The sequence below is a fragment of the Colletotrichum chrysophilum genome (assembly GCF_026319265.1).
Source record: "Colletotrichum chrysophilum strain AFK26 chromosome Unknown scaffold_1, whole genome shotgun sequence".
In the NCBI taxonomy this organism is placed as follows: domain Eukaryota; kingdom Fungi; phylum Ascomycota; class Sordariomycetes; order Glomerellales; family Glomerellaceae; genus Colletotrichum; species Colletotrichum chrysophilum.
The window spans coordinates 777,881-802,443 of NW_026517288.1; the positions used below are offsets into that span (position 1 = coordinate 777,881).

General features: G+C 52.6%; 4 protein-coding genes across 4 annotated transcripts; 2 read left to right on the forward strand and 2 right to left on the reverse strand.

Moving 5' to 3' along the window:
* Positions 1 to 141: 141 nt before the first annotated feature.
* On the forward strand, positions 142 to 3,039 carry COL26b_000215 (uncharacterized protein; the record flags this gene model as incomplete). The annotated part of the gene is made up of 5 exons (XM_053173185.1): positions 142 to 237; positions 298 to 1,017; positions 1,067 to 1,666; positions 1,847 to 1,958; positions 2,039 to 3,039. The coding sequence occupies 5 exons, from the start codon at positions 142 to 144 to the stop codon at positions 3,037 to 3,039; spliced, it is 2,529 nt and encodes an 842-aa protein (XP_053042891.1).
* A 1,109-nt stretch (positions 3,040 to 4,148) lies between these two features.
* COL26b_000216 (uncharacterized protein) lies at positions 4,149 to 5,847 on the forward strand (the record flags this gene model as incomplete). The annotated part of the gene is made up of 4 exons (XM_053173186.1): positions 4,149 to 4,214; positions 4,270 to 4,400; positions 4,464 to 4,581; positions 4,657 to 5,847. The coding sequence occupies 4 exons, from the start codon at positions 4,149 to 4,151 to the stop codon at positions 5,845 to 5,847; spliced, it is 1,506 nt and encodes a 501-aa protein (XP_053042892.1).
* A 684-nt stretch (positions 5,848 to 6,531) lies between these two features.
* COL26b_000217 (uncharacterized protein) lies at positions 6,532 to 7,061 on the reverse strand (the record flags this gene model as incomplete). Its single annotated transcript, XM_053173187.1, has 3 exons — positions 6,532 to 6,537; positions 6,617 to 6,784; positions 6,849 to 7,061. 3 exons carry the CDS (start codon positions 7,059 to 7,061, stop codon positions 6,532 to 6,534), a joined length of 387 nt encoding a protein of 128 aa, XP_053042893.1.
* A 14,773-nt stretch (positions 7,062 to 21,834) lies between these two features.
* COL26b_000218 (uncharacterized protein) lies at positions 21,835 to 24,011 on the reverse strand (the record flags this gene model as incomplete). Its single annotated transcript, XM_053173188.1, has 3 exons — positions 21,835 to 23,095; positions 23,157 to 23,294; positions 23,350 to 24,011. The coding sequence occupies 3 exons, from the start codon at positions 24,009 to 24,011 to the stop codon at positions 21,835 to 21,837; spliced, it is 2,061 nt and encodes a 686-aa protein (XP_053042894.1).
* Positions 24,012 to 24,563: the final 552 nt, after the last annotated feature.

Here is a 24,563-nt window from a genome sequence, read left to right on the forward strand (position 1 = left end):
ATTGGCCGGATTGCAGCTGCGACCCGCCTTTTTGGCATTACGTAGCACCCGGGCGCCCTTTGGTCTGGAACCATTAACCGTCGCCTTCCCAAGCTTCTTCCGTCAGAAACGTTCTGATAGATATGAACGCTCTGTGACAACATGGGTGCCAGCGACTCGAAGCTCGTCTTCAAGAAGGGCATCTTCAGGCTGTCTGAGGAGCGTCACATCCCGGCCGATGACCCTTACTGGACTTCTGTAGGTACTCCTGCATCGTGTCTTCTTCCCAGGCAACGTCTACTGACCACATTTCGACAGTTTTGGGAGCTCCCCGAATCCTCAGAGGACATCTTCAGCCTCTTTGCCCCCGCCGACATTCGTCGCACCAGAGATAAAGCCCTCGAAAACCTAGAAACCCTGATACTTGCAATCACATCTCGACTGTTCATATTGCGCCATCATCCCTCGTTCCCCGACCCTGAGATCGCACCTGAACGAGACGCTCTGAACTGTATTCGAGTCCTGACGCGCATTCTACCCTTCATCTACGAGGCTGATAACCTTCAACAATGGGAAGAAACATTCTTCTGGGGGGCTAGGCGGAAGAGGACGAGGCAATCCGCCATTGCCAACGAAGTGTTGTTCGACGGAGCCCAGGATGGCCCGCGATCGCCGAAGCCGAGGAACGACCCTGAAGACTTCGAAGACGCCAAGCCTCTCGCCGAGGAGCTTATCGACACTCTCGTAGACTTGCTGTTCTTTTCCGATCTCACCTTACCCAAACAACCCAATGGACGCTCGAAAGTCACGTACGCCATCTGGCAGAGTGGCGTGGGCTGCAATACCGCAGTAACTACCACCAAGGAGTTCGAAAGCAACCGTAGCGAGATTCTCCGCCTGCTCATGACCATGACAAGTCAGAGCATGTATATGTCACCCAATGCTCTTCCACAAAAGGGTGTCCGGGCCTTGACCCACATTTGTACATGCCCCGACAAGCAGGTCGTGTTGTCGGTTCTCTGCTCGCTGCTGAATACTGTACGTGCATGCATATTGCGGCTCCAATAGACGGAACTATTGCTGACAGGAACAGACCCTAAAGTACAACCCAGCCACCTGGCGTGTTCCTTACAACACGCTCGTCTTCAAAGACGAGAAGCAGATTCTGGTGACTTACACACTACAACTGCTGCTGGTATTCTTGCTGTATCCAATACCCGAGCAGGATGGCACGACGCCCAAGAACTTTTATCGTCATTTCCTTGGAAGACTTCATCGCCCCCAGGACTTTCAGTTCATCGTCGATGGTATGACGCGAATTCTCAACCAGCCGCTCCAGGAGAAGAGCTCGTATATTCCCAGCGGACAAACGGGGGCCAAGTTCGCTCCAGAAATCATCATGCTTTTCTGGGAAATTACGCAGTGCAACAAACGATTCCGTTCATTCATCATCGATACAGAGCGACTGACGGATTTTCTCGTCCTGACACTTTTCTATGCTCTGGAGTACAAGAATGATCCGTCCAAGCAAGGGGTAGTGCGGATGTGTGCCTTCTTGCTCCAAACTTTGAGTGTGGAAAAGAACTTTGGCACCAATCTCAACCGCACTTTTGGGCGACAAGAAAGTCTGCCTTTGACCATCAGAATACCAGGATTCAGCGGAACATACGCTGACTTCTTGATCCACGTGAGCAATGTTATTGCGCTGAAATGAAACTCTGCTAACTGTGGCTAGTCAATCTACAATCTCATCACCACTAGTCAAGGCAGACTGAACGCTATCTACCCAGCATTGTTGGCTGTGATCAACAATATCGCCCCTTACCTCGAAGGACTCAGTCCGGCATCTGCATCGAAGCTGATGCAGCTATTCTCTTCCATGTCGTCCCCCTCGTTTCTTCTGGCAAATGATAGTAACCACGACCTCCTGAGGTCACTAATGGAGTCCATCAACTCAGTCGTCGAGCATCAGTACCAAAGTAAGTTTACCGCCTTACGGATGTAGGGTGCAGCTTTGCACCCGCATCGCCAAAACCACACTTATCTAACGACCGAACAGAGAATCCAGAGTTGATCTTCTCGATCTTGCGCAACAAGAAGCGCATTGAAGCACTGCGTACTTTCACGCTTGAGAGTGGTCAGGAGGAGATTGAGAGACGCAACCGTCGCCGCAAAGAGGCTGCGGCTAGTGGTGATGGATTAGAACCAAGTTCGGTCAGAAGCTCCGTTGAAAGCCTCCGCAGCCCGACGACTTCGCAAGCTCGGCAACCCACCCTCAGCGATGTGCCTGAAGAAGATGGAACTTTCGCGATCGGGGATGACGACGACGATAGCGATGACGATGATGACGAAGACGAAGACGATCATCGCCCCACGCCAGCTCAGTCTACTACAAGCGAGAACCCGTCCGTCACATCGTCCCAAGCTGAATTTGCAGAGGATGCAGTTCCTACGCAACTTCGCGGCATGTCGGAGAAGGCCAGGGGAAAGATGCCCGCTGGCGTACCCAATTTCTCCCGACAGAACAGCACCACAAGTCTCGGCGGCTATTCCACCAGTGGACAATCACAGACCGGCATCTTTGAGCCAAGTGCGCAGTGGATCGAGAGCTGGCTTCCAGAGCTCCCGCTCCATACCATGCTCACTGTGATTCAGCAAGTGTCAGCTCTGCTGCCCCGTCAAGCACTTGCTGGCGAATCCGCCAACCGAGAGACGCTGCAAAAGATACAGGAAATCAGGCTTGTAGGTGTAGATCCAACACCGCCTCGTGTCCATTCGTTCGAGTGGTCACAGTTGTCTCTGGGCTGGTACGAATCACTCCTCTGGGGTTTCGTCTTCACCAGCGAGATTCAGGTTTCTAAGGGTACAGTTGGAATCTGGAACGGGACAGCAATAAAACTGTTCCGCGTCCAGGAAACAGCTCCACAAGGTCCCAGCTTGACCTCACCTAGAGGAGCAGTAGACGCCGTGGGAAGCAACATCGTGTCCCGTATCGGCGCTATGAACCTTCGCGGTGCTCCGGGAGCTGCTGCACCAGGTACTCCGCAACGCCCTTCGTGAGGCCGGAATCTTCATTTTGAGGCAAGCCGTCTACCGATTCGGACGGATCCGAAACACACAAGACTCATGGTCGCGGCAAATGGAACAGAGGGCTTGTCACATCAAACGATTGGACTTGTGGAGGTAATGAAGAACAAGAGATACCTGAGGGGACGACAGCCACCGAATGTGCGGAGACTCGAACTCTTCGTCCTCGAGTTCTTCCAAGGGAAGCGTGGTGCATGATTTGCAGCGAGACTACGCGACGAAAGAAGGGATTCTGGAGACGCCCGGAACAGCGCCGGGGTGATACTGGACTTGTGATCAGGTTACAATTGGCGTTGGGAAGATCAGATGTGGCAAAGGACGCGTGTTTGACTATCACACCTAGGCATGAGCAAGCTGCTGAGAAATGCGTACACTGAACTGCCTTTATCACACACCTTCTCTGCGGCTGCGACTGACAGACACCAGGCGCGAGTCACTCAGATGGGAATCTGAAAATGATGGGAAACTCAAAGAGTGTGGCTGATGTGGCAAGTTTACCATCCCAACTGAGCAGGGGTTTGGATGAAGCATAGCCAATAGATGCACTAGCTCCAAAATTCCGTCCAAGATTTAGCTTGGTTGATGCAACTCTGTACCTGGCAAAGCCAGCAAAAAGCGGTGATCATTTCCGAATATTGACGGGGATTCGAGTGCACCGCCACATGTCTATCGGTGTGCACCCGTTCTAGACTTGCTATCCCACCTCTGCGACCACTCAGAGGCCTTCCAACACGTAGGGAGGAGTCCAGCCACAATGCCTTCACTCGACCAGGACGACGGCACGACGGACATTGAACATGGAAGCGCTCGCTTGGGATTGTGGAAGGTTCGGACCTTATTAAAGTCCCCGGCGATATCAATGAGACTTTGCAGGGCGTTGGTTCCCAGTTGGGTAACACTTATTGCTTTGGGTTGCTTACGTGGTTGATGCCCTTATTCAATACGCCCCGTCCTTGATTGTTTTCCACTGGCATTTCTTCGCTCTGCTCACCGTCTCTTTGGAGACTTTGTTTATTTTGTTTCCTTCTGGAAAACGAAAAGAAGGATTAAAGTTTGATCTTCAAAGACTATGCCCACTCATCATGGTGACTCCTCTTGAGAACAGCGCCGTCTTGGCAGGTGATGAGATTAGGCCTTACCGCATTCATGTGAGAGATTCTAAGCAAGGTGAGGGGACTTGGTGACTGACTCATTGTACCACAGGTTTCAAGCAAATACCTCGACCTCACGAAGCAAAAGCTGGAACTCACCAGGCTGCCTCATGAAACTTCAGAACCCAAGTCGCAAGACTGGTGGGAGCCGAAACCCCGGATCGAGCCGCTCGTTGACTACTGGTGAGTTACCTCTTCTCTTCCTGAAGCAGAAGAAGCGCGTTGTTAATAGCAGCACGCAAACAGGCTCGAAAAGTTTGACTGGCGAGAGCAAGAGAGGCTCTTAAACGCCCAGCTCCCCCAATTCCGTACAGCAGTCCTCATCCCGGGCACCGAGGCTTCCGTGCGGTCTCACTTCATCCACGTCAGGTCTTCTCAAAGCAATGCAGTCCCCCTGCTTTTGATTCCTCCTTTCCCCTTCACCAATCTATCTCTCCAGCATCTTATTCAGCCTCTGGCAGAGCCGGAGGATCCGGAGAATAAGCAGCCTTTCCACGTGGTGATTCCCTCTTTGCCTGGTATCGGCTTCAGCGATGCGCTCCCAAGTAACACATCCGTCATCTCGGCGACGGCAGAGGTTCTCAACACCGTCATGACAAGACTTTCGTACTCGACATATGTCACGACAAACACAGCTTCAGCCGCCTCAAGTCCCGCAGAAATCGACTGGAAAATCGCCAGCTACCTGGCGACGCACTACCCCAACAGCTGCGTAGGCGCCCACTTCATCAACCCGTCCATCAAAGCACCGACTGCGCAGGCAGCGCCTCTGGAGTGGATGAAGTGGTCCATCGCAAAGTTCTTCCGCGCCCCAGTACTGGGTTACCAACGCGAGGACTTCGCTTCCTTGGACCGGGCCTCCAAATCGCCAGCTACCCCTCCGCCAGACATGCTGGAGCCAAATACGCCATCCTTCGCCCTCTGCGACTCGCCGGTCGGGCTCCTCGCGCTCGTGCTCAAGGTCCTCCGCGTCTTGGGAGCGCAGAAGCAGTTCTCACCAACAGAGATCGTCACTCTGACGCAGACGGCGTGGCTTCCCGGCCCCGAGGCCGCACTGCGCTTCTGGGCTCACTGTCTTGCCCACGAGGAGGAGGCGCCGCCGAAGTCGGCTGTGAAGCCCAAGATCGCAATGACGGTGTTCACTGGCGAAGCAGCCACTGGGCCGAGTGATGTCGAAGCGCAAGTTGTCGCGCCCCGTCCGGCGTCAGTCTCATACGCGTGTCCGGCGTGGGCGAGGGTCTCGTACAACCTCCTCCACACGCGGCGGGCATCGGTAACACCGGGCTTGGTCGCTTGGGATGCCCCAGAGCACATTTTTGAAGGGGTCCGCGGTCTGACAAAAGAGCTCCTGGCCATCCCCAATACGCTGAAACGCTCCGACCAGACCATCGAGCCGCTGCAGGGCGTCAGTGTCCAGGGCGATGGCTCACAAGGAGCGCAACAGATGGCTAAGACTACTGGTGGCGATAATGTGCCGTCAACGCCGCAGGCCGAGGCTTCGTGGCGCCTTGAGAGGATTCGCGAGGCTTCGGAGACACCCAACAAGTCGCAAAAGGACGGCGGAGGGGTGGAGGCCGACTTTGATCAGGCTAGCCCTGATACCATCGTGGTCACCCCTCCAGGGAACTGAAAGCTATTGAAAACACGCGTTGGATCTTTGCTTTGTTTGATGATACCAGGATATACGCTTCGCGGTTATGAAGACGATGAACACGATAGAAGGAAGCGATTGGATTTGCCTAGATGAAAGGTCGATTTCCTCACTTGCTACGGAGGTTTAATTATGATACATAATTTCTCACTTCGGTTTCGTCGACTCTACTTCCAAATTGTGATGCATAGAACAGCCTCGCTCTCTTGCGAATTCGCAGGGTTGAGATTGGCACTATTAATTGCTGTAAAGAAGTATTCACATCACATGGGATTGTGCTGGGTGAACCTTTTGTAGTTACTTCTTGTTGTCTGAATCGCAAGTACTAAAAACCGTTGAAAAACATGACTTAACAAAAACATATCAAGACACAACCGAGCAACTTCGTTTCTATCCTCAGTCAACATGAGACGCGCGCATCATGATACGCACGACTCCTTGCCTGCGCTGTAACAACGACATGTCAATCTGGCACCTAGTTGGATCCACAGCCTCGTTCTGCCCATCCAGAACGTCCACACAATCATAGCGCAATACTATCCATGTCCTCAGTCAAGGTTTGTTCGCTTCAAGACTCACCTTAGTCCCAACTTGGGCTCGCCTTGGCCTACCCTTGGAGATTGGCCAGAAACGCGACGAGGACGGCAGCATAAGTACAGGCCCCTACACCTACGACCAGCATGGTGGCCCCTTGGTGACAAAACATCATGGCCATGAACAGGAGGGTGAAGCTAGTCACAAGACATACGGCGCCTGCTGTGCTCATGTCTGGGAAGATGTAGAGAAATATGATCGGCAGCAACAGGACGATTGCGTAGACCAGTATGGCAAGTCCTTTGCAGAACATCTCCATGCCTCCCGTCAGCAGAGGAGACGCAAACTTCTGCTCCTCCGTTCTCTTGTCCTTGAAGAGTAGCTATGAAGACAGGCAAAGTCAGCAAAGTATCCGCCGATGCTCCATTTTGTTCTTGATAGCTTACCAACACAAGCCACCTCGGGAGCAGGTACATCCAGCCTGTGATTGTCCGCCATAGCGGATCCGTCGCCGTACTGACGAAATCGTCTGGGTGACTCAGATACTCCATTTCTTCCTCGTTCAGGTACCCGTCATCTTTAATCTTGTTGCATCGATTCCAGAACTCGGGCTCTCGTACTTCGTGGAGTGATCGTAAGGTCTTCTCGTTGAACATCATCTGGTCTTGTGTCATCAGTCAGAATCGCCTTGTCAATTTTGCAGCTGCCGGAACACCTTACGATGGTTGTTTAGAAGAGGCCATATCTCCTGTATCACTTGAGATATCTTTTGTGGGACGCTGTTGCCTTGTTGCTCGCTGAGTAGTGAGGCTTCTCCCGCAGGGGCTCGCTCGCCAGCTAGACCGTCATCTATCTCTCCTGTGGTCTCTGTAAGATCATCTGGTGCTCTGGTACTAGCCATTAGATGGTCCAACTCGAACAGTCTCCTTGCCAAGGCTGCGAGTCTGTGGTGGGAGTCTAGAAGGCATCGTTGCAGTAGATAGCCGAATTTTCGGTGGATCGCAGTGTTCTCGAATCCCTCTTGCTCGGCGGCTAGGCGTGACCAGCCTTCCGGGTACCGATTAACTTGATGCATGTTAGACTCGTATGAGCCGAGGTTCTTCTGATGCTTGTGCTCACTCTGGGAACTATAGACATAGTCTGCGGATCGGACGGAAGTGTTACTCGGATCCACTGCTTGCTGTGTCAGTAAGGTGAACCGGTGTAAGGAGCAGTGGGACACGCACGCTGTGAAGAAGCAGCTGTCTGTGGATAAAAGCCGCATTCATGAAGGATAGACCTGATCAGGTTCGTGGAAGGAGCACCAGTCGTTGTGGATATGCTGTTCTCGCCGTAGCCGGCTTCGACATCAGTAGAAAGTGTAGTTGTCATGATAAGAAAAGGATCGTATTCGTCTGATCTTCCTTCTGGAATCTCGCAAGAATTAGATGACTTAGGACTCCATTTTATAGACGAAGGCTAGAAGTGGGAGCGCCCAGATCGTCATGTCGGCGTGGAACGAGTTGGGTGGTCCAGCCTTGCCAACATTGCCAACAAAATGGCGATGTTGGTCGGCGGTCCCTCAGTTTGGACCCCACGTTATGAGGTGGTGTAGGGAGACAGGATATGATGGGCAAAGGCAGATCTTAGGCGCCCTGATATGGTGAGTTGTCTGCCTGCTCTTGAGATACTTGGTTGAAGATGTTCTGTTGCGGTGAGCAATGGTGTGTTGATCTGCTGACCGATTCGTCGCCTTCGTGATGGTTTCGGGCGTAAAGAAGACGCAAGAGAAGCAGGCCGAGTTCACATGATGTTGAAGAAGGTTTGAATGTGCTGCTTTACAGCAGAGTTCCAACATTGTAGAAGTACGCTCACAGGTCGAGTAGGTCGTGACAGCAGGTGGGTGTGCACAAATTAGTACTGAGATGTACACGCCAGCGACGATGACGAAAATAGATCTTCAATCAGAGACATTTAGGGAATTTCAGACTCTCACCGCTCTCTTCGTGGTGCAGTTGCCAATCTTCTCAGCCTCTATCGGGCCGCAAGAAAGTGGGATAGCGCCCTATCAGCTCGGGTCGCAAGGAGTCGGCAATCCAAAGAGGATCGGCCCGGTATCCTGTGGAAGAAGTGAAGAAAACCAGGCTGAGGAAGACTGAGCACACACATCATCATTGGTTTGATCGGTCAGGTCGACATGACCTGAAGTATAGGGAGGCATTGGAGCTACTGCCAGTTTGGATCTCTGCCAGTACTGCGGGGGTAACGCCACACTCCTCTTCGCGACAGCAGAGCAGCGACCAGTGCCCCCCCAAGATCTGTTACGAGCTATTTCCGATTCATTCGAGATTGAGAGTCAATGGTTTGTAAAGCAATGGGAATGAAAAGGGGAACTGGGAGGGTCATATTGCTGGATGAGCGAGTCCGGACCGGCCCACCGAGGCGGCCCCGCGATGGGATCCCATCGTACAAGTTGTGAATCTTCCCCAGATCATCATTGTCGCGCATTTGATCATGAAAACAAAGGGGGGCTAGTGTTTGCCCATGCTGTACAACCAACATTCGATTCAGGAGAAATGCCGCAGCAGAACATGCTGTGATCTCGCAAAGAGAAGTTCATAAATACAAATGAAAAACCCGAAGACCTTGATTGATGCAGATGGCTTATGTATCGGACCAAAGGAGTGTGTTTGACTCACCATATCAATTCAATTTGGCAAGTCTCCCCACGTCTTTCGCATGACGCGGCCATCTCGGACTGTGTCCCCTGGGGGAAAGGTGGGAACTGCGAGTGGTGTCAACCCATGCCACCACGCCAGACGCTTTCTAATACGCGCGGTTAATGCGCGAGCCAACAAAAGCCTCATCTCCAGATGAATAATGCAACCTTCATGGTGGAAACCTGGGACGCCCACCCGATACGAGCGAATATATGCATGGCTACGGCCGGGAAGCGCTGGCATTAGATAGAATTGTGCACCGGGGGAAGCCTGTGCAACGTTTGGCGTTCCTATTTATGGTTTAGTCGCCCATGAATTCGACACTGGTTGGTCTAGTCAGCTCCCGTCTCTGGGATTCGCGCAGAATCGGATCTACTTCCCCCTGAACATGTGAGACGGCTGGCTTGCGAGCCGTCCCTTGATGACATACATCAGCCTTATGGGGTCACCTAAAGGCAACGACATCTGTCTATTCTTCCACATGAATGATTTTGCTCGGTATTTTCCCTCCAATTTTTGCAGACTTATCCACTGACGTATTTGCTAGTGGTTTCTGTTGATTCAGCAACATCTCCGCCGTACACCATTCTGCCCGCAATTCTCAAACATCTCAAACATCCGCCATAGCTATGCTCGGTGCCATGCTGTACCGCTTGCTGAGCCTGTGAAAGGAAACGAAACTACTCCGGGTGATAGCCTCAGTGTGGCGAGTGCATTTCCAATGTCCGCAATCGAATGGCACGGTTACGCGGTTGAATTGGAGAGATTTGTCGCTATCGTCGGTTCGCAACCATTACCGCCAAGACCTGATGGCAGATCGGTGTGGTCCCTGCTTCATCCAGGGTCGTAATTTTGCCAGCGCAAAATTCAATGGGCGGCGGTAGATTCAATGGCTCTATGTCTGTCGCAGGTCCCAAACTCCGCGCAGACGGCGTGGATTTGTCCATGGAATTGGATGGGCAAATGAAAGCTTGGTGGGAGGGAAGGGGGCTTCCGGCGACGGCAGCAGCCATGCAGATCTAACCACCTCTTCAGCCCCAGGTGAGGGGGATTCTCTTCCCCTGTCACCGGTTTCGTTGGTCCCAAGCACACATGGTTTGATTCGCTGGGTCGCTCACCTTGACCGAACCAGAACAGACCACCCCAGCCTGTCGTTCACGGTAGACAACCAGGATTCCTTCGATTCTAGCAGTCAATCACGCATTGCATGCTGAAGCTGGATGTCTTCGATCGCAGGCCGGCGCACGCGTCGGGCAGACCAACGCCAACGCCAACGCGTCACCAGAATCGCGTGACAGCTGCAGAGGAACAGGACGGGTCTCCCAGCGAAGGAGCTTTACAGAAGGGTCCCTGTATGACACCAAAGCTGTGCTCCTGGCTGTGTTTACCGCCAACGCACTACGGGCACGCATGTTGCAATCTCAACCGACCAGGCCCGGAACGCCACCGCAAGCCCCCCTTCCCCTGCTGGCGAGGGAGTTCATCAGACGCGGCACATGAGGACCGTGCCGCCCCGGCACCACAGCCGGGGGAGGATACCTGAGCCCCCAAGTCCCCTTGAGCTGATTTGCGAAGTTATCGCTCTGCTCTGAGGTGTGGTATTCATGGGTGAGGAAAGTGCCGGGGTAGGTGACGCGGGACGCCTTCTTCCCCGGCTCCCCACGAACCAACCACCACGCCCGACTTCGTGCTTCCGCTGGTGTTTTGCACATTCGATACGCCCCTAGGCTTGTTCACTGACTTGTCTTGCGGCGCAGTGCCTAGGAGACGCCGCATCGTGCCCTCGAACGTACTCGGCTGCATCGACGGCCGCATGGTAGCAAGGAGAAGCGAGGACTAGCTAGCCTCAAGTTTGAACATCGTCAGCTGTCGGGATCTCTGTCATGTCTGATCACGCATACGGGGCAGACAGACCTTGCTTCCTTCTTCTAGAGCACACAACTGAAGAATAAAACTACGATGGTAGCAAAATTGACTCTGGTTTCCTATAAATACGCCCCCTTCCAACCCCCTCAGTATCGCGAGCTGGACAGCGATGCAATTTTCTGTCCCCCGACAAGCCTCTGACTGCGACTTCTTGCGTATTCAAACCACTGACTGTCACGCGTCTTGTCCTTTGCTCAGCGCGACTTTGCGACGAATACCATGTCTTTCACCACCGAGCTTGAGAGACAACTGTGAGCATGAACGACTGCTTTGGTGGCCTCGTGGAACTCTTTGAAGCTGACTGATGGCAACTACAGAAAACCACAAGGCTGTTCCTCTTCGAAACCCAGCCAGATCTACACCGGAGACAAATCAACTAGACCAACCCAACCTAAGCCAAAGCCAAAGCCAAAGCCACAGTAGTCCTACCAAGCACCCATCGGGCCGCCGAGTGCGGATAGTCAGCACCAGCGGATTCTCGTGACGGAACATATTTGCACGGCAATAGGGTCTCAGACAAATCGTCATCTCCTACTAGTCTTCGCGTTTCTGGTTGGAACATGAGAAAGCGTTGGCGGCAGTAGTCGTTGTAGACATTATCATGGGGGCTGCTACTCGAAACTAAGCTACGAGACCAACGAAGACTAGAAAAAAATAAATCTTAGTTTCGGGGAAGACCATACACTTGAAAGGCATATTAACAGACTTGACGCGGGCCGCGGCCTCTAACGCCCTCGGCATGATAAGGTGTGGGCAGAACCTCCCAGCTGCGCAGCCCATACCTTACGTGCGGTCCAGATCCGTCTTAGCCTGGCAATCCGAAGCGAGAGGTTCCATCAGACACACAGAACAGAACCGTTGATCGTGACAGTGACTCTCACAACCGACAGTCCGGGTAGTCCACCCGTTGGCCACCCCCTCCCCGGCTCCCTCAGCCCTTGCCCCTCCCGCGGAAGCAGAAACTTAAGTTCCTCGGCTGAGCCTCGCCCCTCCAATGGCGGGCGAAATGTCCATCCCGCGTCTGTAGAAGTGCACGTTTCCCATGAGCTCCCCGGGCGGTCGGCATCCATTCGTTCTCTTTACGAGGGCCTGCACGTCGACGTTCCCGGACGCGTCGACTGCCGCGACGCGACTGGGGGCCCCGGCTCACCACTATCTCCCATAGCATAGCAGAGCCTCCTAGATGTGGACATTGTTCGAGACCAGGAATGTCCGCGATCGATCAAACTATTCTGGAAATAGCGCTTGGCACCAGGCCCTGCACAAAGCCTGTGAATTACGACCCGTTCACTATCCTCAAGGATGGGCCTGCAGGGACACGAAATATAAGTCCTACGGGAATAAAGAAAATGAATTCAACTGTTGTGATATTGAGCTTACTTCGAAGAGGATACCTGAATACATGACCGTAGAAGCACCAAGGACGTGCATTGAACTCATGGATCGCCATACTTCCTTCGTGCCGTTGTAGGAGTATAAATTAGCCAGTGAACTGTATGACGGGAAGCAAACCCCATGCAATTTGATGCTCAAAATCCAAGCACTCAGTTCCTCACAACAGGCAAAAGAATACGAAAACCGTCAGTAGACATGCGCAAATCTGGACGTTCGGGCAGATATCGAGGCTAATTTTGCACACCGATACATAGAGTAATGGAAGAGACTAGTAGACCACAAGCAACGTTTTGTCTGACAAGCGTTAGCATAATAGTAAATGTCAGTTAATGCGCATACAATTTGAAGATACTTGCGAAACCTTCCAAAGCGGCGTTCAGCCAAGGCGAGATTCTGGAAAAGAATGTGTACAAGTCGCCAATCTGATCATTTGATAGGTGTCTATCATCCAGTGACAGTATCCGACGGTCACTCTGTTTCGGGTTGCGTCAGCTTATAAGGCTCTTGTGCGAATTTGATCTGTTCAAATGTATGCGAATGAGTGGCTCACAAACAGGCTCCTTCAAATCCATCGCGTAGCAACTCAGGACAAAGCACTGAGACATTCCTGAAAAGTGTCACAACTCTGCTCGAAATTGGAACTTGAATCTGGTCATTAGCACAATTCCAGCTGTCATCCGTAATTCTCGTTGTCGAGACCAGTGTCTTCTCACTTGAACCCAAAACATCTAGTACCGCTCTTGTTCGCCACCTCGCGTGACTTTGGCGATACTCATGGGAAATGATGCAGGGGATCTCAGAACGAGAAGTCCATATACGGCTTATGAAGTCCTCGTCAGAGCGGAACGTAAATAGAAGGGCCTTGTCGTCCAAAATGAGGTGTCCCTCAATCTCGTAGACATGGGCCTCAAGAGACCCGTAATACCATTATTCGCGAAGCTTTTGTGACCGAATGACCTCGGCAGCGAGCAGTATCACCAAGACTGTTACTCCCTGTGATGGTTGGAAGTATTTTCTGTGCGACATTTGGGCGAACCAAACGCGCTGAGAAGGATGTCTCGCTTGTGCTCGAAACCGCTCATTGGGCACTGTGATACAGCTTCACGGATTCTTTTGTCATAAAGCGCCGGATCTCTAAAAAATCAATAATAAGGAATGGATTTCCGCAATCTTATTAGCTATGGCAAGGGCATGAATAAGAAAGGCATACGGAGGCTGTCACCGATGTGCTGCTCGAAATTTATCTTGCTGGCCTGGCTGTTAGCTTCGGCGCCAGTCTCGGCTGTCTTTAGAAAGCCGAATCTTGTTGCGCGTAATGGTAATCCTGGAAATGGTGACTTTTTAAGAAGAACGCTTTGCTCATGTGAGAGGATGGATCTCCCCTTGTGGGCTTCTTCCGATTTTATTGACTTTCAACAGTAGTTGTTCTCGGAGATCACGCTTATATTGACGGTGGAGAGATTGCTGTCCTGGTCAATGTAAAGAACGAGTCCACGTATGATCATCCATCATGGCAACGTAAGTAGACTTCTATCTCTATCAATTTCTTCAATGGGCTGACGTCAAATAACCATTCTCGGACAGTAAATGATACGCTTTCCATCGACTTACGAAAGTCATGGAGCTCGTTGGATGTTGAAATCAAGGCGATACCAAAGCCAGCTGCTATTCCAGTACTAGACGGCCAAGCTATGTGAAGAGACCGGTCTTCCAAAGCCTTTTATGATGGTAACATTCTGAAGCAAAGCTCACTATGTGACCCAAAGTCGCGGGTGCTGAGGCAAGACAGCTTTGTCTGACATTGCATACCGATGTCTGAATAACATTTGTGCGACGAACAGGACTGGCCCAAAGGTGGCATTGGCTAAACATGGTTCACTCATATCAGGTCGATGCTAATTTATCCCAGATTCAGGATTCTCGAAGTAGAAATCGGCTGGAAATTCTGCCACAAAGATCGATTGCAAAAGTCGTGTTTAGGCTGATGACGGATCATCGTAAGCCACTTACAAGACATCTGCGGTTCGTCAGCGCCACAAAGGAATGGTTCTACTTGACATCTAACGTACCGAATCCAGACATGACACGAGGGTTCAGCTCAAAATTCGCCAAGGCCTCTCTGCAGAAAGTAGCTTGGAATGATTCCGGACACGCATGCAAGAGCCTCTGCAGCCCACCCTGGATTCCCGGCGATTGGAGTCATGCACGGTAATGGGGCTGTGGGAAAGGCATCAAAGGTTTCTAACTTGATGAGAGTCGCACAGTCGGAAACGTATGCGTGCAATCGAGCTTCCTACTCATGGATTTTGGGATTTTCAACAGTGACTCGGAAACACTCGAGAAAAGCCAGTCGGTGCTGACGGGAATAGATAAAGAGCTTATCCCAATGAGCATCTCAAAAAGAGGAAGATAACTGAACGAATTGATTCGATATCAGTAATTCGTAATTCCCGCAACGGAGCGGTGTCTGAATCAAGACACGCTGCGCGGGACTTTGGCGAATATGGCGGGTGTTTGAATCCCGTTGATTGCCTCAGCTCACATGGATTAGGAAATAAGCAGTACTGTTCTCTTTAGTAGCACATGTGGCGTATAGGCGTATTTTGCACGACCTTGGAGCGAGGGCGGGGCGTCGACCGGATCAAGTCTCGGTTTCCTCATAGATCTGCCATATGCTGCGTTGTCCAGTGTCCCCTGACATCGCACGCATCACTTCTTTACCCTGTTTATTATTCCATGCTTTTGATCTTCTGAAGGACTCGCGATATCATAGCGCGGACATAGAGAACAATGCGCTACTCAGCGTTCTATTGGCAGTCTCTACTGGCAGTCTCAACGCAGTACTGGCTCACGCTCGGGCAAGCAACAAGCAATCCTAAGAATGAGGATTTCTTGCGGAGATCGCTTTGTTCAGGTGAGGTGCTCAGTTTCCGATCCGACAGCCTACCACTAACATCTCAAAGCTACTGTCAACGGAAACTACGTCTACATCGACGGTGGTGAGATCTCGTGGATGCGTAATGGGGAAAATGCGCTATCGGAGCATCATCCATCGCAGTCTGGTGAGTATTCTAGAAGTAGCGAAATGGAAGATGTGAGCTCACGCAAGACATCTCCTGAGTAGTCAACTTTACGCTTTCTATCGATCTGCAATCATCATGGAACACTTCCATTGTCGATATAAAAACCTCAGACAAAGCCACTATGCCGAGGTTGAACTTCCAAGCAATATGGAGAGACCACAATTCGAGAGGTTTCTATGTATGGGGCGGTGAAACCCCATACAAAAATAAGGTAAAGCCCTCGAATATCTGGCTCTTTGAGGCCGATCAAAATGGTAAAGGTTTCTGGAAAAATGCCACCATCGACAACCGCGAAGATTTCAACAGGCTTAAGCAGCCAAAAGGGGGGGCCTATGCTCAGAGCAAAAACATGGCGTACTATTTTGGTGGCTTCGCCTCGCCGAAAACGGATAGTTCCATGGCAGGTTTCGAGCGCGAGCGTGTTGCACTTCCAGGGCTTGTGTCGTATAATATGTCCAGCATGCAGGTTGCCAATACCTCATCGGATGGATTTGGAGATTACAATACTTTCAGAGATGGTTCCATGGAGGCCATACCCTTCGGTCCTGAGGGATTGCTCCTTGTCCTCGGCGGATCACAAGCTCCTCCGTTAGCAAATACCGATGAGGATTGGAATTTGATGGATTTTAGGCATGTGTTCATATACGATCTCAAAGGTGAGGGTTGGTAGTCACCCCTTGATATGGCATGCTGACATGCGATCAGCCCGAAAATGGCACAAGCAACAGACTACAGGAGATCAGCCAACCCCAAGAGACAAGTTTTGTACGGTGGGTGTTGATGGACCAAACAACACATTTGACATGTAAGTCGAAGACTAAGAAGCGCATCACGCATACTAATACATATGCATATGATTAGTTTCATGTATGGTGGTCGCATGGGGAAAGATGGTATATCCGACGAGGTTCACGTTTTGACTTTGCCCGGATTCCGCTTCTTCAAAGCCAAGAGTCCTGGTTCAACCACCGCCCGCTTGAATCATGCCTGCGTTCTCATTGGCAATCGTCACATGCTCTCTATCGGAGGATCGAGCGACTATGAGCCTCCTGCATCTTGGAACAATCGTGACCCTTGGACGCGTGGGCTTGGCGTATTTGATTTGACGCAAATGACTTGGTCAAACAAGTACAACGGGACAGTAGCTAAATATGACAGTCCAGCGGTGGTAAGGCAATGGTACGACAGTGGTGGAATGAATGAAATCGCCTGGAATAAGGACGTGGAGTCATTATTTGCTCTAAGTAGGTGAGAAAAAAGACACAAAGATGACTAGAGAACTGACTGGAGGATTCGACAGAACCTACGTCTGACCCAACTAGCAACGCAAGGCCCGATGAAGTTGCCAAACCGAATGTAGGAGCGATCGTGGGTGCAGTGGTAGGTGGTGTAGTTGGATTGGCTTTGACAATAGGCCTTGTTCTGTTCTTCTTGAGACGTAAGAAGCGAAAAGCGGCAGAGGCTGAGCATGTCTCCGACGAAACAACCGCAAACCCACCAGCGTACGAAAAGCGTGGCCCGGAGATTCAACAGGCGCCTGGCTTGGATGACATAGCTCACAGGACCTCTGCGGCTCCAGATGTTCACGAGATGTCTGGAAATCTTACTGCGGTCGAGTTGCCAGGGGATCATGGGACGTATGAGGAGAACCATTCGAATAACAGAAATGAGGTGGCCGGATGAGCTCTTCAAGCAGGTTGTTGTGCTCTTCGGCCCTGTAGCGAAAAAGATTCTGGAAAAGGTGATACGTAAGCAAAACAAGGATAATATTGCGGATTTTACGCCGGGGAACATATCTTAAGGAAATATCAAAAAGAATAGTTCTTCAACGACGGGCTTTTATTAATTAGATTCGTGCTAGCAGTGATACATTGCCGAAATAGCAAGTGCAATGTTGGAGTACGTAGGTCTTGAAGATGGAACCGTCATATCTTAGAAACTTGTTTTCTCTAGCGTTGTTAATGGAATAACAACAGAGGTTTTGTCCGCAGATTACCGTCTTTGGTTTAGTTCTGGCAAGTCGAAGCTTGCTCCTACTTTGTCCAAGGCTTCCCAACCTGGGGCCATGAGCCTGGAGGAAACAGCTTTCCATGTGCTCTCGATCTTGAATCCGACCAGCCTTGTGAATTTGGGTTCCTACTCTGGCCGTAACTATCTACAGCCATACTTACTGATAGGAGTGGAAAGAGTTGAAATGGGGAAGTTGCAAGCACGACGTTGAAATTAGACATCCCCGATAAATTGCGGCGGAGGTCAGTGCACCACAGAGGCACTCAACAATGGATCCCACCTTCCCCTCCCCCACCTCACGGCAACTTCATCTCTCCCCGGATTTTCCTTCCAACCTCCTCAACTTCATTCATCAACCTAGACCTCATTCTCGGGAAATTATGCAATGAGCATGCACTCCGCAAACCCACATCGACAAAGATGCACGCCCGTAAATTGGACTGACGCCTCAAGACCTGTCTCTGGAAAAGCTCTACGCATTGCCCCTCGATTGAGTGTCAACGGTCCGGCGTCATGTCACATTCGGAGCAAAACAAGCATCACGTCTCGGAGAGAATCATTAACAGCCGGCCTTTTTCCACGGCACAGAAGAGCCAACTTTGATTGTCAACCGGTACACCCCTGGACAGTCACAGACGGCACCCCTCGCCGACAGCAACTCGCAATTTCGAATGCGTACCGCGATTGGTTCAGCTTCACCTTGGCTCTGCCGGTGGACTAGGGTTGAGGGGCCGCTGATGCTCTCGTCAGGCTCGTCGGCAACATCTCCGCTAGAAAACACCCCTCTAGACCGGTTGACTACGACCCTATTTCTTCAGCCAGGAGTTTTCAAAGAACCGTCCCGTTAGCTGACAACAAGGCGCGAATCGGATTGCACATGGGCAACTGCACGTTCGCTCACGATTGTTGAAGCATACCCCGCATGGTGCAGATGATATGCCTAGCCCACGACAAGGAGGGATAATACGGTTGCCATCCAAGTCCCGACTCCACCTATCACACTGGCGATCTCTGCCGTCGGCCGTCTCCTTCCGACTACACATCGAGCCAAGCGTAACCCTCGACAATCCTCCCCCGATCTGACGCTTCGGGAACTAACTGCCTTAGCTCAACAAGCATACGAGCCGTTCCTCTGCCTCGCCAATGGTGGTCCCAACGCAATAAGCCGTGCCTGAAGCACATCTCTCCAGCCACCTCTTCTGTGGTACGTCGGTAACGTTGTCCTCTCCGCGAACCTTGATCGACGCTCTGCAGTCACACCACTCCATCGCCGCTGAGAAGTGCCTCGCGTTAGCTTGCTGATCCAGCCAACCTGCATACATGACAGTCGGCTGGTAGGCACCCATTTCAAAGAGAAAATCCGGGGGTTGTAACGCACATGACCATTTGTCCAGGCTTGTTGTGGTGGGTAGGACGAGGCTAAGGTTTAAACGTCTTGTCGATGCCGGGCGCGCTTACACTTGACACTATGTTCCCGAACTCTGCCCATTTCTCGGGCAGGCGCACAAAAGTCGGGCGGCTTTCAACCGGCCAAGGGTGTATGTTGCACGCTGTCCGGACACCCTTACCATGCAGAGAGTAAGCTTAGGTCTCCTGGTTGTACACGGACGGATCGGGAGCGATTACTCGGCTACCCGCCATGAGACAGCAGGCACCAGAGGATTTCGTATATGCCTCTACGATGTCTTTCCGTTACCTCACACAAGGTGCTACCATTGCCTCAATCGAAGCCAATTGTGGCTGCCGCAGGATGTCTCTGTCTGACTGCTGTGGCGGTAATGACGATCTTGGTCGCGGTGACAAGATGACGGCTTTGGCAATAGGAAGCTTCGCGCCAGACTTGGCCCGTCTTGCACTCTTTGTCTTTGTATCACCAGGTCGAGACCCGAGTCAACAGTCTGGCAATACGATGGTGTGCGCGATTCACGGGCAGAGCCATGTAGGCTCGCAGAACGCGGTTCAAAGGCATGCATGTACGGAGTGGACAAGCCGTGGACAAGCGGTCCTACAGCTCACAGCCTCCGAGGTTGCCCAATCCGACTAGAGATTCTGTGCTGGCCGACCCGTCGACCGGCCAGCTGCGGATGCTGTTCGGCAGGTGTCAGACAGTCTGATAGCCATGCGGATCATGGGTGTCGGATGGGTCGAGCGACGGACTTGCGAAACACCTGGTGCTTCTGCTGCAACTCTTCACAGGCATGTCTTCGGCCGACAAGTAGATGCGACTTGGAGAGCAGGACAGGCCGCCGGCATCGTGTTTTGGTTGTTGACTCTGCTGTCGTACCATCGTGGCTTACCGTCCCTGGTTCAAGGCTCACAGCCTTTTGCCGCGCCGTCTAGTTTCATCAGAGGACGAGATGTTCGCTATCAACCGACAGGCATAATGCGGCCGGATCAAAGAGGAAGGATGTGAATGCCCTCCGCTGGGACCGACCGCGGTTGAAGCCCCCCCGGAACCCTCGGCTGAACGGTACCTCAGATGTACCTTGCAAAGGAACCGCGGCTGATGAGGGGATCAACTCTTGTCACATTGACGAGCAGATCGAACGATTATCGCTGCAATGAGAGCTTAGCTCTTAGACGGAGCTGGCTCCTGGCTCTGTTCGTTGCTTTTTGCCTGTGCAACGCAACCACGGTACCGTCCCGCGCCGTAGTATCGTGGGATAATCAGTCGGATGCGCCAACACAGACAATGGCGTAGCAACCCAGCCTTGATCCCACGGCGTGCACCCAGCGACCCCGCGTCTATCAGGCCTAGATGGCAACCACATGGCAGCCACGCAAGTCTGCAGCTTCGGGGGCGTTATCGGGGTCCAATCGCAACCAAGCAAGGGCAGCATGTAGTTGCTCTTGGCAAGATGCCTCCTTTCTGTTCCTGGTTTTCAGTCAGCCCTCGCTTGCTCCGTCGTCTGGGCCTTCCCGGCTGGGACCGCCGAGATGATGCCGGCGAGGTGATGCCGACGGGATTTCATAGCCAACCAACAACGTTGCAGGAGATGGACATTTCGGGCTGGTTCCCCACAATCCGCGGCATCGAAGGACCGGGGGCGGAGAAGGAGGCGAACGAACATGGGCCGCCGCCGCGGCTTGTCTTTTCTTCACAAACCTAGCCAGACAGCGCTTGAGGAGCATGGGTAGGGGTTCTAAGACATTCGAGACATGGTGACGAGTTTTTCCACAGAGTGAAATTCCTTGATGCATATGCAATCGGTCGTTGCTAGCTTCGCCACGGAGGCGAGTTATGACGATGGCTAATGTCTCTCGCGATGCATCTTCTCTGACGGAAAGCGCATAAGCGACTGGACGTACGTACAAAATATGTTGGGCAAAAAAACAACGACACAGCATCGTGTGTGCGTGCGTGCCTAACCGACATGGAGTTTCCGTTTCGGATGCTTTCTTTTGCCTCCTCTCCCGCCCTTGGGATTCCACTACCGTCTGCCCCATGCTCGTGAACCAACCAGGAGTGAAGTGAGCCACACACGCCGACCTCATAATATTCAAGTATAGAAAAACAGTGTGTAGATTAGAGGTCGAACAGATACACTGTATAACTCGCTTTGCTTGCAGAAGGAGGAGAGAGATTTGGACGTTGTAGGATGGAATGGTATATGCATGTACTAAAAACATGGTCTCGGAAAGGAAAGGTTTTGCTTAAATTTCAAAGTAATGTACAAAAAGCCAACTTGATGACAAGAGACCAGTTGAAAACAACCAAAAGATAGATACACGCAAGAATTCTGAGTCCGGTCAAACGGCGCGCGCGAGAAGGGGTATTTCCGAACAAGACAACCACCAAATCAGGGCAAAGAAAACCTTGACGACGACGCCCGAAGATTTGGCTCAAGCGGAAAAGATGCGTTGTTTGTTGGAAAGCAAGAAATTTGGAGAGAAAATTTGTATGTGCATTTGGAATTTGGATAAGCCTTTGAACAAGAAAAAGACAGAAAAATTGGTTGGAAAAATGTTTGTCGTCAGCACGTGAAAAAGAACAAGAAACCGCAGAGAAAACGACAGGTTATGTGACCCAGAGACAAGAAAGCAGCAGCAAAATAACAGTGAAAGAGTTTCGTGTCGTTTGAGCAGCGCGCTCGCCTTTTCTAATAAAGCAGATTTCCCGACCTTTGCCGCCCCCTTTGCCTTTCCCCCTCCCGTTTGAACCAGAAACAGATAGATGCCTGCCATGTTGTGATGATGATGAATTGTTGTGTCTTCCTCCCTTGCCTTTCCTTGGGGTATCTTTACCGACCATGATGTCTTTCCAAAATTGTGTTTTTAAAAGTTTTTTTTTCCTCGTGTCTTCTCCTCCTCCGGTGTGTTTAGGCCGTGCTGCCGTATGCCTGAGGTGGCGCAGGGCCGGCAGAGGCACCGCTGAAGCTGCGTTTCCTCTTGAGTCCAAAGTCCTGGCCGTGCTCTTCCCTCTGCTGGTGGTGCTCGCCTGCGTGAGGAGGCATGGGGCCGCCGGCGCCGCCAAAGGAGTCGCGCATGGGGGTGCGCGCGTTGGAGGTCGTCATGCTGGCGTGGAAGGCCTGGGAGAAGTCGTTGGGGGCGGCGATGGGGGCCGACATCTGAGGCATGGAGTAGTCCTGGACACCGCCGGGTCGGTGGCCGGGTGTGCGGGGGAGGGAGAAGTCGACGGGGGCGGTAAGGGGCGCCGAGGGGAAGGAGGAGGTGTAAGGGCCTGATGTGGCGAACTGGGCGGATGTGGCACGCGGGGTGGAAGCGTGTCCTGGGGGAGGGACGGAGTTGACGGAGCGGTACTGGTTGCGCAGGTCGAGGCCGAGGGGGACGGTGCCGGAGGAGGCGCGGGCGCGCAGGCGGTTGGGCTGGGACTGGAAGTTTGAGTAGTTCATACCTGGCGGGGAGTGAACCTGGCTTCCAGAGTACGAGCCGGACTCGTAGGAGAGACCGCTGCTTGATGAGCCACTCATCTGGTCTGGCTGGTAGACGGACTGTTGTCTTCCGCTGAGCTGGGGGCTGGGGGTGGCACCGTGGTGGTAGGAGTTGTAGTCGATCGAGTCACCCTTCCATGACATGCTGGATCGCAGAGGGGAGTTGAGGTTCTCGGACCTCGACCTGTTCATGGTCTCGCGCAGCTGGAGGGGCTGGAGGGGGCGGGCGGGCTGGCCTCTGTGCATCGACATCGAGTTCTCCATGGCGCCCTGGCGAGCAAAGGGGTTCGACGTGCGGGGGCCGGGGCCCATAGGGGAGAGGTGGCTGCCGTAGCCGTAGCGGTGGTCGCCAGTCGAGTTGGGGGTCATGGGGGAGAGGATGTCGGGGCTGCTCATGGCGCCGGGCGGGGTGTAGGACATGCCTCCGAAGCCTGGGCTCATTGATGAGGACGAGATGTGGTCCTCACCGCCCTCTGCCCTCCTTACGTCCACCATCAAGGGTCGGATCATGTGGTCGGCGTAGGCTTGGGTGCCGAAGCCCATGGGCGAGGCGAGGGGAGTGCCGAGGCCGTGGACGGCGCCGTAGGGGGAGTGGAGGGCCTGGACATTGTCAAAGTCGTCAGGGACGGCGCGCATCTTGATCATGCGGTCACGGTCGTCGGCTGTGAGACGCTTGATCTTGGCACGGCTGGTGATTTTGAGTCAGTATGCTGCCATGTTTGGTATGGTGAGTCCGCGAGCAAACTTACCGGTTCTGGAACCAGACTTGAACCTGGCGAGGGCTGAGTCCGGGGATTTCCCTAGACAGGCGTTCTCTGTGGGCGGCATCAGGGTGAGGTTGCTTGGCGAACTCGCTCATGAGGAATCGCGTTTGCTGGTGTGTAAGACTATTGTTGTTGGTCAGCCACATGAGTGCAAGTCAAGTAGTACCAGCTCACTCACCGGAAGCGCTTCATCTTCCTGCGGGCGGCTGTCCGCTCAGCGGCAGTCTGGGGAGTTCCATCTCCGTCGTCAAGCATGTCATCGTCATCAAGGTCGTCGTCCTCATCCTTGCTCAAGGAGCCCTCATCATTCTCGATTTGGACCGTGGGAACATCGCCTGCCGTCGACGAAGGGGCTGAAGCCATCGTTACGCTCTGCGTTTCCGTCGAGGCCATGGTCTCCTGGGGTGCGGCGTCGGCCATCTTCTCTACACTGTTGTGTCGTTGCTCCTGCTTGAGCGTGTGCTGCTGAAGTTCAGGCTCGTCTTCCGGGGTGGGCTGCTTGACCTGCCGAAGGCCAAGGGGGTCCACGGGTCCGCGGCTGTCTGCGGTTGACTCTGACTTTGTTGTGATCTCTATTTGAGTGTTTGCGCCGGCCGAAGTGCGAGGTTCTGAGGAGTCATTGCCGGTCTCGTAGGCCTGCGAGAAGACGTTGTTGTTCTCCGGGGTTGGCAGGTATGAGTACTGCTGGCCCTGCCACTCGGGAGGCGTGGGCAACGGGGCTTCGAACTGGTTCGACATGCGTGGAGGTGTGGCGGGCCCGGGCTTGTGAATGGGGTTCTCAAACTTGCTGTAAGACCAGTGGCTCTGCTCAGTGGTATCGAACTGCCTGGTAACGAGCATTGGGACTGTTGGGAGGTTTGGGCTGATGTGTGTTGGTTGGGGTGTTGACAGACGATCTGAGAAACGTCTGTAGAGGTATGCTTGGGCCGATGTAGGCGTGGTAAGGAGTGTGGGTGTTTCCTGAAGAGAGAGTGGTGTTGTTCAACGAGTGGCGAGTTCCGAGATCGATGTCCAAATTCAGATGGTGTGATGGCGCATCGAGAACCTTTTCCAAGCGAGTTCTTCTCTTCGTGACGTGAGGATATCAGAGGTGACTGAAGGCACGGCTTCTGATGTCTGTTGTTGATGAACAAGAATAACCGTGGTAGCTGGCAATCTTGTAAAGCTCACACAAAGCTGTGATAGATTGAGGAGCAGAGCAACCGATGGGTCGGGCAACGGGTAGCTCAAATTGACGCCGTAGGGTCAAGGTGTGTAGGTGTCTGGGTTCTAGATGAAGACCAAAGACGGGGGCCCAGAAGCAATTTAATCAAAAAAGAAGAAGGAGTGAATGGATGTGTTGATGCGTCAAGTCAAGTTCGTTTTGGGAAGAGGAAGAGAGGATGATGAAAA